This window comes from Nestor notabilis, unplaced genomic scaffold (assembly GCF_000696875.1).
Source record: "Nestor notabilis isolate BGI_N333 unplaced genomic scaffold, ASM69687v1 scaffold4268, whole genome shotgun sequence".
Taxonomy (NCBI): Eukaryota; Metazoa; Chordata; class Aves; order Psittaciformes; family Psittacidae; genus Nestor; species Nestor notabilis.
In genome coordinates, this window is record NW_009940595.1 from 62,328 (window position 1) to 79,086 (window position 16,759).

A 16,759-nucleotide genomic window follows, 5' to 3' on the forward strand; every position below is an offset into this window, starting at 1 on the left:
GCCTTGGTGCATATATGAGGGTATACTACAAATGGAATGGGTCCTGTAACATAATGAAAGGCCTGCTTCCTCCAAAAAGGGGGTTTGTGCTTACAACATGAAATATTCCAAGACGTCAACACTATTTTAGTTGAATTAGGTGAAGAAGTATGACTTTTTATTCCTTTCCGTGTATCCCTCCTTATAGTGAACCAAAGCAGGAGTTCTTGTCATGATACCTCTAATCCTAGCTAATCTCAGATCAAATTTGATTTTGGGGTCAGAAGATACAGTACTGCATATTTAATTCCAAGTTTTCTGTTGCATTTGCTCTCAAAGTATAGGCAAAAATTATAGTCCTTGCTTTAAAATGTCAATTTATAATCACAAGAATGGTGATTTCTTGCTAAGAAAGGTATCTCATTTATTTCAGTTATTGTTCAGTCGTGTGTCAGGATGCTATTGTTAGACATCATACAGGCACAGAACAATAGTGATAAAAATATCTTTTATTGCCATAAATGTAAAACAAAAAAAAAAAGTCATCTATTGACTATTGAAACTTACATTCAGGAAGATTCATATTTTGAGAGAAATATGATACTGCTCTGCTTTTATCTTCTTTTGCTTGGGGGCAAGTGAAATAGATACACATTAAGCAATTCTGATAGCCTCTCTTCCATTTTGGAGACATATTATGGTATGCAGAGGGTCAGGGATCAAAGTTTGAGTCTTCTTCAGTGGAAGCAATTTTCTATAATGCTTATGAGGAAAATTTTCTGTGTTCCACGATCCTGGAAATGCTTGGTTTGGGAAAGAAATTTAGGGATGGATTGTAATTCATGTAGAAGACATTTTCACATGTACAATGATATATTTCTGATCTCTCAGAAAAAGCTGACAACATGTAGGATGAGACAAGGTGTGGTGCATGCATATATGTATATATGAATTGTGTGTGGTAGGACAAGAGGAAAGTAAGCTTGTTTTGTTTAGTTGACACAGTGCTAGGTTTTCAGATAGCTGTAGTTTGTAGCCTATGTTGCAAGCATCAGACATAACAGTAATGAAGTTTTTTAACATGTTACCAGGACACCAGTGCAGAAAATGATCTTAACTTGAATTTCTCATGATTCCTTAGAGCTTTTGTCTCCCACTGAGCTTTAATCCTTACCTGTCTCTCAGGAACTTTAATGCATACCTATAAAAAGTCCATCCTTTTCCCTTCTCCAAGTTTCTGTTTGGTTGCAGAGATAACTACTTCTTTTTCTTTTTCTTTTTCTTTTTCTTTTTCTTTTTCTTTTTCTTTTTCTTTTTCTTTTTCTTTTTCTTTTTCTTTTTCTTTTTCTTTTTCTTTTTCTTTTTCTTTTTCTTTTTCTTTTTCTTTTTCTTTTTCTTTTTCTTTTTCTTTTTCTTTTTCTTTTTCTTTTTCTTTTTCTTTTTCTTTTTCTTTTTCTTTTTCTTTTTCTTTTTCTTTTTCTTTTTTTTTCTTTTTCTTTTTCTATTTCTTTTTCTTTTTCTTTTTCTTTTTCTTTTTCTTTTTCTTTTTTTAATAATTATCTTAATTCCTCTAGATAATATTCTTAGCGTGCACATAAGAAAAAATGTCATAAAAAGACATGCACAAAGGCTCTGCTGGTGTAGTTTTCCTCTGCCTCTGAAATCTTTGTTTTCATCCTGATGGTGCTTCAGTGATGGAGATCAAACGTGGCATTGGAAGATGAGAAAACATGGTGACACCAGGCAGAGGTCTGGGGCTGACAGGGACATAAGTGCTATCCTCAGAGTATGCAGTGCCATGTAGCACATAGAGGGAATATGACATGTCTCTGAAAGCAGCTGTAGAAATGTGCTCAGATGCAGTTAGTTAGCAGTGTCTGAGCAGTTACGTTTAATTGCACTGCAGTGTTCAGTGGTCACATTCCCTGCTTGATTGCATTTGAGGTTCCTGTGTGGGGAAAGGGTGGAGGGCATCCTGCCCCTGGCTCAGCTTTGGGAAGTTGCCTGAAATTTGACACAGCACCACTTGGCTGTGCCAGCCAGTAAGTAAGCTGGGATTCGACTGGACTTGAGATGGGTCATAATTATGCTCACACATTCAGAATTTTTCTTAGGTGAGCAGCAAACTTCACTGTAACTTATTTCTTCATGACAGATGTGTATTTCTCCTACTTCCTGCATGACACCAAATAATGACCTTCCTAAAAGTGTTGTGTTTTTTTCTTTTTTTTAACCTTTCTTCCTTTTTCTTCCTTTTTCTTCTTCTGATTGGCTCAGCTTTGCACTCTGTATACATGGAGACCTACTTCTGATGTACTTGCTCCCAGCTGAAAGTACAGCGTTATAGCCAACTTGTTTTTCCTATCAATCAGTCTGGAGAGAAAAGTGCTCTATCTTGTTGATCATTCTTGTGTAAAGCTCGTGTATCACTTCAAGGATTGCCTGGCTATTGGTTCTGTCAGTTTTCTTCTATCACTGTCTAAAAGCAAAGACCATGTGCCCGTAATATTAATACTCGAAATAGGAAAGATATATCACTGTTCTGGTTCAGGTTAGTCAAAAAGTATGATTGAAAGAACGTGTCGTGGTTCAAGCCCAGCCGGCAACTTGGAACCACGCAGCCGCTCGCTCACTCCCCCCCTTTTCCTTCCTCCCCCCGCTCCCGGCGGGATGGGGAGGAGAATCGAAGGAATGTAACTCCCACGAGTTGAGATAACAGCTCTCCAGTAACTAAGGTATAATACAAACCACTACTGCTACCAGTAATAATGATAAGAGGAATAACAAGGGAAAAGGACACAACCGCTCACCCCCCGCCGACCGATACCCAGCCCGACCCGAGCAGCGATCTGGCCTTCCGGGTAACTCCCCCCAGTTTATATACTGGGCATGACGTGCTGTGGTATGGAATACCCCTTTGGCCAGTTTGGGTCAGGTGTCCTGCCTCTGCTTCCTCCTGGCTTCCCCTCCTCTCTGGCAAAGCATGAGACTGAGAAAGTCCTTGGTCAGAGTAAACATTACTGAGCAACAACTAAAAACATCGGTGTTATCAGCGTTGTTCCCAGACTGAAAGTCAAAAACACAGCACTGCACCAGCTACTAAGAAGGAGACAAAATGACTGCTGTAGCTGAACCCAGGACAGAACGCTACAAAAATGCAGTGCTTAAAGGTAAAAAGATGTTTGACAGCACCAGTGGGAAAAAGAAATGTGATTCTAGAAAAATGATGACATTCTGTAATGTGCCTTTCATAATTTACATCAAGGTACCTGTGCCTGATATCTCTTATACATATGAATTATTTTCCTCACATGAGTAATTTCAACTAATTACACTGACTTTAGAGAATTAGTTACCATAAGTATGAGCCAAACTACTGATGTTTATCCAACCAAACTAAGCAAGCAAACAAACAAAAAGTGTTTAGCCTCCTTTTCAAGAAAAATCTGAAAAATCAAGAAAAAGTTGGAATCTGGGCTTAGACTAGAATGGTCTTCAGTACTTCTTTTTGCAAAAGTTAAAAAGGTCTTAATTTTTCTTTATAGCTCATTTTGCTAGGGCTATCATCGCTTTCCCAAACTTAGAATGCAGAACTAATTGTATTTTTAACAAAGTACCTGCTGCTTTTCCTTTTCTGGAATGCACAAATCCTCTTAAAGTTCTCCCACTCTTTCACTTTTCTCCATCAAAGCTTTCCAATTTATTTTTAAAAGATGATAGCAAGGATCTAATATAAGCCTCTTTGTTCAGTGAGCAAAAACAAATGGGCAACTGTTCCACAATGAAAATTTGAGAAACAGTTCTTAGCAAGTTAATCTCTATAAATTATTAAAGAACTGCATGGAATGGTTCAAATTACACTGCATATGCTAAATGCTGTTAGTTTTCTGTTTTTCTTGCGGTTGTAACCTTTGCCTCTTCTATATTAATTTTGCATTTCCTTTTCAATACCTTAAAGCAGAAGTGGCTTAGAATATCTACCCATACTTGACAGCTAGAAAGTTTCATCTGCTATAAAGGAACATGTGCCAGTTGTGCTATTCTTTCACTGGTAAAAGTTCTTGCTAATCTGTTAGGATCTGACCCGTATTAGATCTGATCTAATGTCCCAGTCACAGCTGTATTACAGGTGTGCCTGAGCCTGCAGTTCTGGCATGTTTGTATCCCCAGTATCTGTCCTTCAAAAAAACAGATGCTTCTTGAATGCTTTGGATCAAGATGCAATTACTTTTAAACCAACATCAAAGAACAATGAAAAAAAAAAATGTACATCTTTTCTTTCTTTTGGGGTCTGGAATATAACTTAACTTGTATCAGTTTCTGCTGAGTTCTACTTCTGTTAGCTTAACCATTAGCAGCTGTAATACACAAAGTACTTTGTATTCACCTTGAACCTTATTTTTCTAATAACTTCTAATGTTATGTATGAAGGATTTCAGATCTAAGGTATGCAAACAAATTTCTGGCCAGCAGTTTCTCGGGGAGAAGCTGAAGCTGAAGTGTGTTGCATGGTTGATGTTAGGACAAACATTGCTTATCATAAATATGTTATGGTAACACTAAAAATCTTTAAATTCTGACTTAGGTTCATGTAGCTGACTGGCTGAAAGGAGGATAATAACGGAAGTTCCCAAAATGTAGCAGTGCTTTATTAGAAGAATTTAGACCTGTTATGAAAAAAAGCTGCTGTTTTAATTCATGCCCTCTCTAAGTCTCAGTGAGTCCTGTGCAGATCTCCTGGGCTTGTGATGCATTTAAACCCTTAGTAAGAGTGATCTGGTTTATTCATCTGTGGTAAAGCACAAAAACCAAAATGGCTGATGGGCTTCACATTTGATATTGCAATTTGGTGGTCAGAATATTTTTGATATGTTTGGAATAGATTTTTGTCTTGCTACACTTGCTTTTGAGAGGGGTTTTTTTTTTCATAGGGAGCTTCAAGGCTGCAACCAACTAGAACTCTATTAAACTGCACTTGATTCTTGAACTCCTATTACAAGAAAAAATGCTTTCAGCCTGCATACTTGGAGAGGAGCTGAATGCTAAGTTTATGTGCAAGTCAGAAATACAGGCTATCTCACTTGAACCACTGCCCCTGTTGTTGTCTACAGATCTGTGAAGTGACAGGAGAGGCACCAGCATAAACCTGAAAAGCAAAAAAAGAGCTGATGGCTTTAGTGATATTTTGTCACTTGAATGATGACTTTCATTAATAACACCTGTGATAGGAAAATGAAATGCTTTGTTTCAATAATGTCAATTTGATGCTTGGCAACAAATATTCTTAAGGTGGACAAGGAAGAAAAAGTAAGAGCAACACTGTTATTTTCTGTAGTGTGTGATGTTTAACATTTTCAGTCAGACTAGATCTTGGTTTTCTAAGACATGCAAAAGGATTCAAAACTTTATTTTCCTGTCAGTAATGAAATGAATAACATGCTGCCAGTATAATCAGGGATGGATTTTCAAGGCACTCAACTTACATTTAAAAACCTGAATGGAATGGGCAAGTTTTCAAAAGCACTCATCATCCTGCAGCCCCTGTTGTGGAAAATCTGGCTAACTTACAGATGCAGAGCGATTCAGAGGGTCTGGCCTTAAAATATTCCCTTCATACTCTTGGAAAAAGAAGGTGAACTAAGCTTTGCATTTTCAATTTGAAGATATAAAACCATTCTATATGTTTAATAGTTCTTATATTTAAATTCTTTCAAACCTTTAAAAACAGCAGCACCCATACCAAGTAACAGAAAGGATTCCACAAAAGTCAGGTTAAAAGAAGTTTTAATGGAAATTGGCTGCTTTTAAGAAAACTGCTGTTTTGTCTTGAGGTTTTTTGTTTGCTGGCTTTTAAACAATGTATTTGTTCACACTACCAAATAGCTTTCCGAAACAGTCACTCTGTTCTTGTATTGCTGTTTTCCACCTCCTTCCTTCAAGTTCTTCCTCAAACCCTATGATTTTCACCCTGTTCCTGACAGTGGTTTCCATCCTAATTAACTATTCTTCTCATTTAAACTGGTGTAAAGCAAGAGTAACTGTACTATAATCTGTAGAATTACTCAAGTATAAAATCAGACATGGATGAGAAGGGCAAGGTTATTTAAAATATACCCTTACATGATTCCTTTACAATTTAATTTGAATTCATGTCCTTTTGCTGAGCTCAGTCAACCCATACTAATGCATACTGGGAAGGAATCTTATTCCTCACAAGTCTATTTTTCTTCACTCTTAACTGTTCACTGTTTACTAAAGAGATAATTTTATCTGGTTGATCATGATTCCCAATTAGAAACATTATGTATATGTTTCCATATTGGCAATGGCTTTAAAGAAATAGTAAGTATGAATTTGCATATTTTTATGTGAGCTACCAAAAGAGCATGTGTTGAAAATACAACAGATACCATTTTATCATCTGTATTTCTTTTTTCCTGCAGCCTCCAAAGCTCTCTTCAGTTACAGCCTAATTACCTAAAGCGTACATTAAGAATGATACATTGTCAATCTGACATGCCTTTTTTCTCTACAAGTTAAAGCCTAGAGTTAATAGCTGTTTGTCTGAGTTTCTCATGTCATGCTAACAGGTTGAAAGATTTCTTCCTGTTAGTAAGGCTTAGCGTATACTTGTTGCTGCCCGTTAAGTCTGCAAAGAGTTAAAAGTAGGAACTGAACTTTTAATTCTGCTTAGAAAAAGAACTTGTGGGTAAGAATGGAATAAATATAAACCTATGGAAAAGCTTCATTAATCCTCAGCTTTCCCTGTTGAGAAATTCTGGCCTTGGTGAAGTTGCTTACAGGGATGTCAAAATCAGCAAGGCAATTATTTTTCCTCTATTGCAGGTCTTGTCAACAGCCTTCACTCTACAGTAAGTTCACTGAAAGAGTAGCTCCTGAACATGTTAAAGTGTGGGAGACAGCAAAGCGTTTAAAACAAACAACACGGCTGGGAGAAATCTCTGACTCCAGCTCTTAATCCATACAAAGAAGGAAATTTTGGTAGTTTAGCATAGATTTAGGCTTCTTTTGTTTGATTCTTCACCATCAGTGATGATGACCATCAGTTTGATTCAAAGCCCGTGTTCAAAACAAATACTCAAGTTTTCTGCTTGGATTTCAAACTTCCAACTGGAATTCAGCTTAAAAAAAAACCAAAAAACAACAACCAACAACCAACAAAAAAATCGACAACAAAATATCAACAAAACAACAACCACAACCACAACAACAAAAAAACCAGCAAAACAATCAACAAAAAACCAACCACCGAAACACAGCAAAAAACAGATAAAGATCAAGAGATCTTCAGTTATCAATTTAGTACTATCATTATAAATAAAATCTACTTCTTAACAAGAAAGGAACCTATAGGCAATTGTACAACAGTAATGAATCCTGAATTTCTGAATTTACATGAGGGAGTTGAATCACCTTGGTACTTTGAAATAAGCAGTTTCTAGGTGGGGAGGTGCATTATTGTTGAGTAAGAATACTATTCTTCAGCTTTCTAGCAACTGTCTTCCAGTGCAGGTAGTTTAATGTGCTCATGGTCCTGAATTAAAGCCAAGTAGTTTCAGAACAGCTCTGTGGTGGGCTTTTGGTTTTGTTTTGGGTTTCTTTTTTTAGAGTAGATATTACAAACACTTTTTAAAAGGATAATTGGATTATAAATCAAAACATAAATTTGGAAATAGCAAAAAAGTGACTGTAAGAATAAAATGATACTTAAATTATTTATAGGTATTGTTTTAACATTATTATTATTGTTTTAAACCTATAGTCTAAAGGCTGACCTCAGAGAAAGATGTATGGTTTCAGATTCCTAGAAAATAAATACATTGTTAGCTTTTCTCAATAATGAAGGCAATGAAAAATTTAAAAGGGACATTTCTACCAGACAGAAGGCATTTTTATTTTTTGTTCTCAGTACAAGTCTATGGTCATACTTACTGAAGTTTTAATGCTGTATTTATTCACTTTTATTGAATATTTAACTGTTTTCTTTAGCATGGGGCTGATTTGTTTGCTTGAACTGCCTCAATCTCTTACAATCTTAGGGCAAGGGAGATGAAGTCTTCCCTGGAGCTTTACTTGTTTCAAATATAATTAGAATGGCAAGCCAACTCAATATAAAACTAATTATTATGGGGAATAACACAATTCTTTTAGTTTAAAAGTATCACCTTTTGAAAAAAATCTGAAAAAAGGGAAAACTGATCAAGTACTCCAACTATTTCTTTCTTTTTCAAGAAATGTTCTCTCATGAGAAAAGCAAATGAAGCCTTGTCAGCCATCTCACCTGTCCTTAAGAAGAGACTAGAAAACATCTTTCCCCACCAAGTGCTATAGAAGCTTACTTTTATTGTTGGTAATTAGATGACTAGTGGCCTAGGGATTTTTCTGTCAGGTTTCACCCAATGTATTTGTCTTTTTGCTTAGAAGGAACTTGAGGGAAAAGAATCTCAGAAAGAGATGATTCTCCATAAGAATAAAAATAAGTACTGCCATGTGTGGTCTTTTCCCCTCTCAAGGGTCAAAATGGATAGAGATTAAAATTAGATTCCAAAAATATTGCCTTCAGTGAAGAGAGAATTTTATGAGCTTTGGTTTCTGGTGTGCAAGAATGAGCTTTATAAATCAGCAACTGATTTCCCTACTGAGAAGCTGAAAGGCTAAGAGCAGAGGCACAGAAAAGGTCTTGCTGTGGCCCCAGCAGGAAGAATGGTACAGATAGATACCCTGATAAAATGGTGGTGGTTTAGTGAACTAGCAGCTAGAAATAAAAAACAAGGGGGGAAGGGGAAGAAGGAAGCGTGGCAGGCATAGGCAGGGGTGGACATACACAACTGAAAATTTGGAGACTCCAAGAGGTTGGTCTAGGAAAAGACATGGGCAACAAATCTAGTGGTATTGGATCAAAGCAATTTACTAGTCTTCCAGCTGGAAGTGTGCAGTTCACGTTAGAAGACCACATAAATGGGACATATTGTAGACAGAGGATGTTTGGAAGAGGTTAGCAGGGAGTTTGTGTCCCAGCTGAACTCTTGGGAAAACTAACTTTCTAAATCACTTTTTAAATTATGTCAATACTAGTCATTTCCAAAGCAAGGGATTATACAATGCCATCTGTTGGCTTTTGTGGAAAAAAAAATCAAATGGTGGTGGTCCAGCAGAAGGAGGCTCACAGTCCCTACCACAGGAAGGTCAGCATGGCATCTGGCTGGCTTGTGGTAGAGCAGTACCAGCTGTAGCAAAGGTAAAACTGGAACCGAGGAGCTCTCCCCTGTGTGTCAAACAGCAGATATTTGAGATGGCCAAATTTTGTATGTATTTTTTCATACATGCAGCATTACTGCTCATTAGATGTTTGCAAGACTTGTCCAACTTGTTGCATATGTGTGGAAATGAATTTTGCAAATACAGAATAGCTTTCCCAGGTTTCCTTTGTAAGGGTTCTTATCTGTGTCTTGTAGGTTGGCCCACACCTGTGGGCTCGTATCTATGAGAAAGAAGAGATGTAGAGAACTTTTTAGATAATTTTTCATTAAATTACATGCCCCTTTAGTTGGGAAATTATTTTCCTTGCTTGCTTATTATTGCATATACAAAAAGCTTACATGCTGGCACTACTATTGATTTATTTGCTTTAGATTGTCTTGCATTTAGCCTGTTTGAAGGTTTGAACATAAAATGTAGAAATAGTTACGATAAATTGTCAGGCTCTTCCAAAGATTCAGAAGTTCTGGAGTTACTGCCAGTGACAGATGGTTTGTCCTTGCTCGTCACTTGTCTCCTTGACAGCATTTTTCTGCTCTCTGCAAAATCTCCCTTGGTGTGTAGTTGAATTCTTTAAAAAAGAGAATTATTTTCTGTTTCATCCATGTTCTTCCTCATCAGTTCAATAGCATCTGTGTTTGACTAAGCGGAACACCTTCCTCATGAAGCAGAAGTTTAATTTATTTTTAAGGTGTTAGGAGAACTGCTGGAGTTTGACATGAACACATTTCTAAAGTTACAAAGATGTTAAGAATTATCTTTTATATCTGTTGCTGTGGATTTCTGTGACGGTGTATGAATGGCACTGCATACTCAACGGGCTGTATCATTTGCTGCAAGACTTATGCAACTAATGACACAATGTTTTCAAATACTTTGGTGTGAACTCAGTCTGCATGGTGGTTGAGTGGGTAGAGAGTGAATTTCTTTTTGAGTTTTTCAACAGTTTCATGAAGTCTATTTGAGAACTGGCCTGCTAACTTGCTGATTTGATTCTTAGAACTGGAGAATTAGGTGATATCACATTACAAACAACTGAATACTAACAGCCTATAGATGAAAAAGTGCTGAATTCAGAAAAAAATGTTCCCTGAAGTTGTTAGCTATGTTGGCTGTCCTCTGCTTGTTCTTTGACACCAATTTAGTTGTGTAAGATAGGAATGTGTGAGTTGCAATGGGCATTAGGCTGCAAGATGCAGCTCCTCCTTTCACACTGGCATTCATCTGCTTATGTATATTCCTGAACAGTGAAGGTACTCAGTGGCACAGCAGAAATGCCATCTCAAGAGCACAACATTATTTTTTTAGTATTGTTTCAAATATTTATCTTTCAGTAAATAAAATCAGTCTGAACTGCACAATAGTTGATATGGAATTAATAAGTTTTTGCTTCTTTTAGATACTTCTAGTATGATTTGTCACAATTAAGAAAGCAAAATATATTTGGAAGCACAAAAGCAGCCATCTTGGCTTAGGCTAAAGAATGCTTCAGTGTCTTATCTCCAAAGATGGCTGTAGGAGAATACCTGAGGGGGAGCAGTTATGTTTACCTTTAGAGAGCTTTCTGCATTGAATATAGCTTCGTGTGTTTAGTAAGACACAGCTGAATTCTTGTATGATTTCCCCTATAGAGGAAGTTTAAAAGAGCATTTGTCAAGTATGTGCATGGTTTTCTTTGTTTTGGAAAGGGTCAACTATCCTCAGTTTCATATCTGTAGAATTTTGGTGTGCAGCCCTCATTACGAGTGCACACTCATTTTTCTCAGTTTTAGCTTAAGAGGTGAGCTGCATAAACAATATATTTACCTGCCTTCTGTCTTGTATGGAAATTTCCAATCTGTGCCTTGCCTTTCAGGAGCACACAAAGCTGCTTCCTGTCGCAGAGCCAACAGAACCAGTAGATGAATCTGAAACTTGAATCGTATTCATGTGCTTGGGGTCTTGAAGCCCCTACCTCCTACACACCCCCATCAAGTTGCTTTATTGCTTCTAATGTACAGGCTATCAGATTTCTTTTTCATTACTGCCCTTATGCCTTTGCAAGCATTATTTTGTACATTCATTATTTCCTGGCATAGAACAGAAGTTCATGCCAGCTCACTTGATATGCCTGCAGATGTGAATTTCAACTAGAAAAAGATCATCACTCACATAACTAATACGTGTTTTAACTTTCTGATCATATTAGTCATAGAAACCTTTTACACAACTGCATTATATACTTCTATTGAATCTGGGTTGTATGCACTTTTAGGTTATGATCCATTTTAGGCAGAACCAGCAATGCTCTTTTGTGGTTGGTGTTTTTTTTACTTTAATCTTGTTTGTTATCATCCCTTCCAAGTGAATATGCAGTGGCTTTTGTAAGTAAACAAAACAGCAAACTTAATAGGCTGACAAGGGCATTGGGGAACATTGTGTCATGACTGTAAAGGTTTACTGTGTCCAAGTAATGGCTGCTTTACTGACGGTTAATTGGATCTAGGTTGTGTTGCTGCTGGCTTTGGATATTTCTATATATTTTTTGTGGTTCAAGCCCAGCCAGCAACCCAGAACCACGCAGCCGCTCGCTCACTCCCCTCACTCCTTCCTGCCCCCGCTCCCAGAGGGATGGGGAGGAGAATCGGAGGAATGTAACTCCCACGGGTTGAGATAACAGCTCTCCAGTAACTAAGGTATAATACAAACCACTGCTGCTACCAGTAATAATGATAAGAGGAATAACAAGGGGAGAGGACACAACCGCTCACCATCCGCCGACCGATACCCAGCCCGACCCGAGCAGCGATCTGGGCCTTCCGGGTAACTCCCCCCAGTTTCTATACTGGGCATGACGTGCTGTGGTATGGAATAGCCCTTTGGCCAGTTTGAGTCAGGTGTCCTGCCTCTGCTTCCTCCTGGCTTCCCCTCCTCCCTGGCAGAGCATGAGACTGAGAAAGTCCTTGGTCAGAGTAAACATTACTGAGCAACAACTAAAAACATCGGTGTTATCAGCATTGTTCCCAGGCTGAAAGTCAAAACCACAGCACTGCACCAGCTACTAAGAAGGAGAAAAAATGACTGCTGTAGCTGAACCCAGGACAATATTTATTTATTTGGACTGATTTAGTATAATCTTGAACTTGTAAACTTGTGCTTAATAACTGCGGATCAAGAGTATCTTCTGACTGTGAGATTGTGCATAGAATTACTGTTAGTGTTTGAAGAAAACTTCGGGTTTGAACAGCCTTTTCCTGCAACCATCAATAGTGAAGGTTTACATAGTATTGTATTATTTTCTGTAAAACAGTGTAGGTGCCTGTGCATTCTTTTGCCCTGAAAACCATAGGAAGCACAACAACTGGAAAATATCAGAAGCTTATTAATGATGATGATAATAGTATAAGCCCTGAAATTCATACAGATATAGAATATGCACTGCCTAACGTCGAAGTTAATTAAATGGACAATATAGGCCATACAGGGAGAAGAGACGTTCAGAGGTGAGGAAACTGAGATGCAACATCATGATCCTGCATTGTGAGTGCTATCAGTGGGACTAGGATTTCATCAAATAAGGCCAAACTACCTAAGGGTGAAAAGACAGCCTTAAAATCTAAATCTAATGATGAGTTCCAGTTTAGATAGAGATCTATATTTCATCAAATAAAATAAAATGTGAAAAAAAAACCCTCTATCAACTTTCTCAGGGCATCATTTGTCATCTTTTTAAGCAACCACTGTCAGTATTAAGACAAGCTTTGGGTGGACAGGCTAAGGAAAATGCCAAAAAATCAGCTTCTTTTCAGGCAGACTGAAAGAGAAAGTGAATTCTTAAACCAGGGACTATCCCTAGCCCATCTAAACTTAGAATATATTGGTTTGAATGTCTCTGAGTACATTACAAGTTCATCTCAATTTGACATAAGCTTTTTGAAAATGGCTTTAATATTAAGTAGATTCATGAATGCATAAACTTTAATGTATAAAACATGATCTTTCTGTTGAGGAGTTTCAAGTGAAGCTAAAAAATGAATGCATTTCATTTTATTGTTTGCAAATTGTGAATAAATCTGTCATAGGTAGCCTGAGATGTTTGAAATCATAAGAGTGACTTGTGAGACCAGTAAGCCCCTTCCAGAGTCTGGCTGAAGCAGTCTCTGAATTCTACATAATAAAAACAATGACACTTAGAACCCTACTCTTTTACAAAGGCCTTGTTTAGTTGGAATTTAAGAGCCTGGACAAAGTAGATATACAGAACCAAGTATTTATAAAGAAGCTAAACAAACAGAACCAAGTATTTATAAAGAAGCTAAACGAACTGAAACTGAAGTTTTAATGGAAGATGAAGTGCATTATAATTTGATCAGCTGAAACTTCAGGCTCAAAGAAGAAATCAACCCCACTTTTACTGTGTTATTAAAAACTGAATAGAAAACGTGAATTTTCATTTTGTGGATTCCTTCATTCTGAAGTTTCAGCTCACTGCCATTTTGAAGCAGGGAAAGAATGGAAAATAATTATCTTTGTCATTCCCCTAACACCACTGGGAGCCTCAACTCTGAAGGCGTCCCTCTTGCTGCCTTGGAGCCATAGGAATCTTAGGAGACCTCATCTTGAGAAGAGTAGTTAAGGTAGGGCAGGCATTCCCAGTGGGACATTCTGGAGCCAGAAGTTAGGACAGACTAGGTTAACTAGAAACCTGGCAAGAAGCCAGTAAGTATGTCAGATGTGCTACTTTGGGGTTTTTTGGGGTTTTGTTTTGGTTTGATTTTGTTGTTGCTTTTTTAAAATTCTGATTGCTTTCAGCAGAAATGTATGTAGATTGACTGACAGAATTATCTGCTTCATTGTCTTATGGAAAATTTAGATGGCATCACTTATGTTGTAGATGGGATAAACTTTCTGTGCTTGGGAACTTTACATAAGGAGCAAATGCTCCCTTGAGAACTTTGTTACTATCCAGTCCATTTTTAAACTTTCTGTGTTCCTGAATGTGTTTGTCTTCCAACTGGTTTGATAGGAGAGATCTGATTAGAAGAGCCATGCTCCAGTTTAACCATCCTGGCTAAGCCTTTCGCGATGCCTCTCATCACTTAGTTATTCAGTTTCTATCCTGTTCTGTATGTGCTGTGTGGATGCCTACTGTGGAGAATGCAAGAAAATGTCAAAGCAACACTGTTGGCACTGCAGAGAAAGAGTAGTGAGTCTAAATTCCCCATAAAGTAAGGACCCTGATTCCTGACCATTTTCCACAAGCACATTAGATGCTATGGCTTTCGTTTTCCCTCATTTCTTATCGGTGCTTTGAGAGTTTCAAATAAGAAGTCAATTCATATACTGCTGCTCTGGCTTTATTCTTCCCAGTCTCTCCAGATCAGAATTTCTAATCTTGCCTATCATTTTACTAAGTAAGCGGTGACCCCCAATTCTCATGGCCTCTGAATTAATAATGAAGGTTACCAGTATGGGATCTTTTGCTGCTCTTAAGATTTACGGCCGGACATGGCACAGTATAAATTGCAGTCATCCTTGGCAACTGCTGTTTGTGTTGGTTGACATTAGAAGCCAAATATGACTGTTGTGCAATGGTCCAAGTAATAACAGCCCAGCTCTAGTCCTCTACTTGAATGTTAAAACATTGTAAGTCCCAAACCTTGTTTCAGTTTTTTGTTTTTTTATGTATGGGATTCAATGCAGTTTTAAGAATCCAGTAGTTCTGAATTGTGAATCAAGGTGAGCATAGTGATTATATAAATAAAACAGGATTAATTTGGGTTTAAAACTATTTCAGTGTCAATGCTAATTCAATTTCATTTAGGAAAAAAAAAGGTGAAGGTGTCCAGGCTTCTCCTTTCTGTCAATGATTTCTTTCCTAGCTAATGAAAGCAGACCAAATGTATTTTTTCCCGCTTGTTTCCACTGTGAAGGTGAATCAAACATGTCTCACCACGAAACTGTACTGGATTCAAGGAGGGAAAGAATAGGGCTGAGTGAAAGATGAGTTAGGAAGTGTATTTCAAGTCCAGCATGGAGGCTGCTCCTGGAAATAATTTTCAGCAAAGGAGAGATCATGTGTGGGAGAAGGATTAGATACCCTGCATGGATCCTGAAGCAGGTGGTCATTCATCATTCCCGTGAAAGCCCTCTTTTTCAAGAGAACCCTTTCCTTTCAACTCTTTGCACTTCTGTGAACCCCACCAATTTGTGTTGCAGGTTTATTTGGTTTGGGTTTGGCTTGGGTTTTTTAATTCACAGGCTTTGAGGGGAGCTGTACACTGGAAGCACCTTAGGGGCAGGAACTACAGAAATCTAACAAGAGTTACTTGATATTAATTTTCTGCCTTCCTCTCTGTTACTCTTAACACATAGTATCAATTTAATTTTCTCCTCAGTCAACTGAAACATATTCTTTTCTTTGAAGCCAGCAATGAAATGTGTTTTCCAAGTTTGATTAGCAAGTCTAACAATAACACAAATGCTTCTGCAGAAGTTTTTAAAGGTTCTCCAGCCTCGGTTGAGTAACAGGTCTTAGGGAGTATGTGCTTCAGGTTTTGTCATTTACAGAGAGCATCCACTTAAGTTTTTTTCTGGCTTTCACAAGCAAGCTGACTGATAGCTGGTTTGTTCTCTATTTCAGGTCGTGGAGACTAATTTGGTTGCTTTCGACTGTCACTGGATCATTATAAATGAGGTAACTGTCAAATGAACATTGTTGTGAATCATGAATCCTGTATGAATGTTTCTGAAGCAAAAAATCCCAAAGAAAATAAAATTGAAATCCTATTTTTAAACTGGGAGATAGGTTTTTCCATGAATGCTTGTCAGCTAGAATATGGCAAGTCAGTATATGAAGCAGCTTTCTATATAAGACATTGAACAACATAGTTGTTCTTAGATTTGATGACATTCACATTTTTCATTTGTTTTATAAAAAGCAGAACCCTTGAATTCCCTGGGGAGATAATTCTCCCCTAACATGTAGATCGTGAAACTTCTGTATATTCCTAGGATAAAGCATTACTTGGAGAGAATGCGTGTAAATTCTGTGTCTACTTTCTGGATTTACATAAATTATTATGTTTTCATACTTAATTACTAGATTTTCATTAGTACAGTGTGCTAATGGTAAGGTAATTTAATCCAAGCCTTTTTTTTTTTTTTTCCCAAGATTAAATAGTAAGGTACAACATCATTGCAGTGAGATTGTACTTTGGCCTACTTGTTTGAACCAGAAGATTTTTAACCAGTTTTCTCTGGATAAAATTATGCTACAGAAAGTGCTTTGAAGACAACCCAGGTCCCACAGAAATTATTGGTTCAGGCTCTGCACTGTTCCAGACCAGTAATGTGTGTGTTTTCCAGTAATGAATGGGGCCTTACTGATTGAGAACACAGATTTAAGCTACAGATAGTCATGTGGACAACATACATGTTTTCTTTTTCCTGTCAGATTAAACTAGAATTCGAGTGGAATCTTGAAGTATAATATTCATCTCTACTCTTCAGAGTTAAAACT

The 16,759-nt window shown here is 37.5% G+C and overlaps 1 protein-coding gene across 1 annotated transcript in view; it reads left to right on the forward strand.

Moving 5' to 3' along the window:
- The window catches only part of LOC104410308 (glutamate receptor ionotropic, delta-2-like), a gene marked incomplete at its 5' end in the record, with an annotated part of 299,373 nt that overhangs the window by 57,629 nt on the left and 224,985 nt on the right, over positions 1 to 16,759 (forward strand). The window contains 1 exon segment of the mRNA XM_010020436.1: positions 15,881 to 15,934. Coding sequence (XP_010018738.1) covers positions 15,881 to 15,934 — 54 coding nt within the window.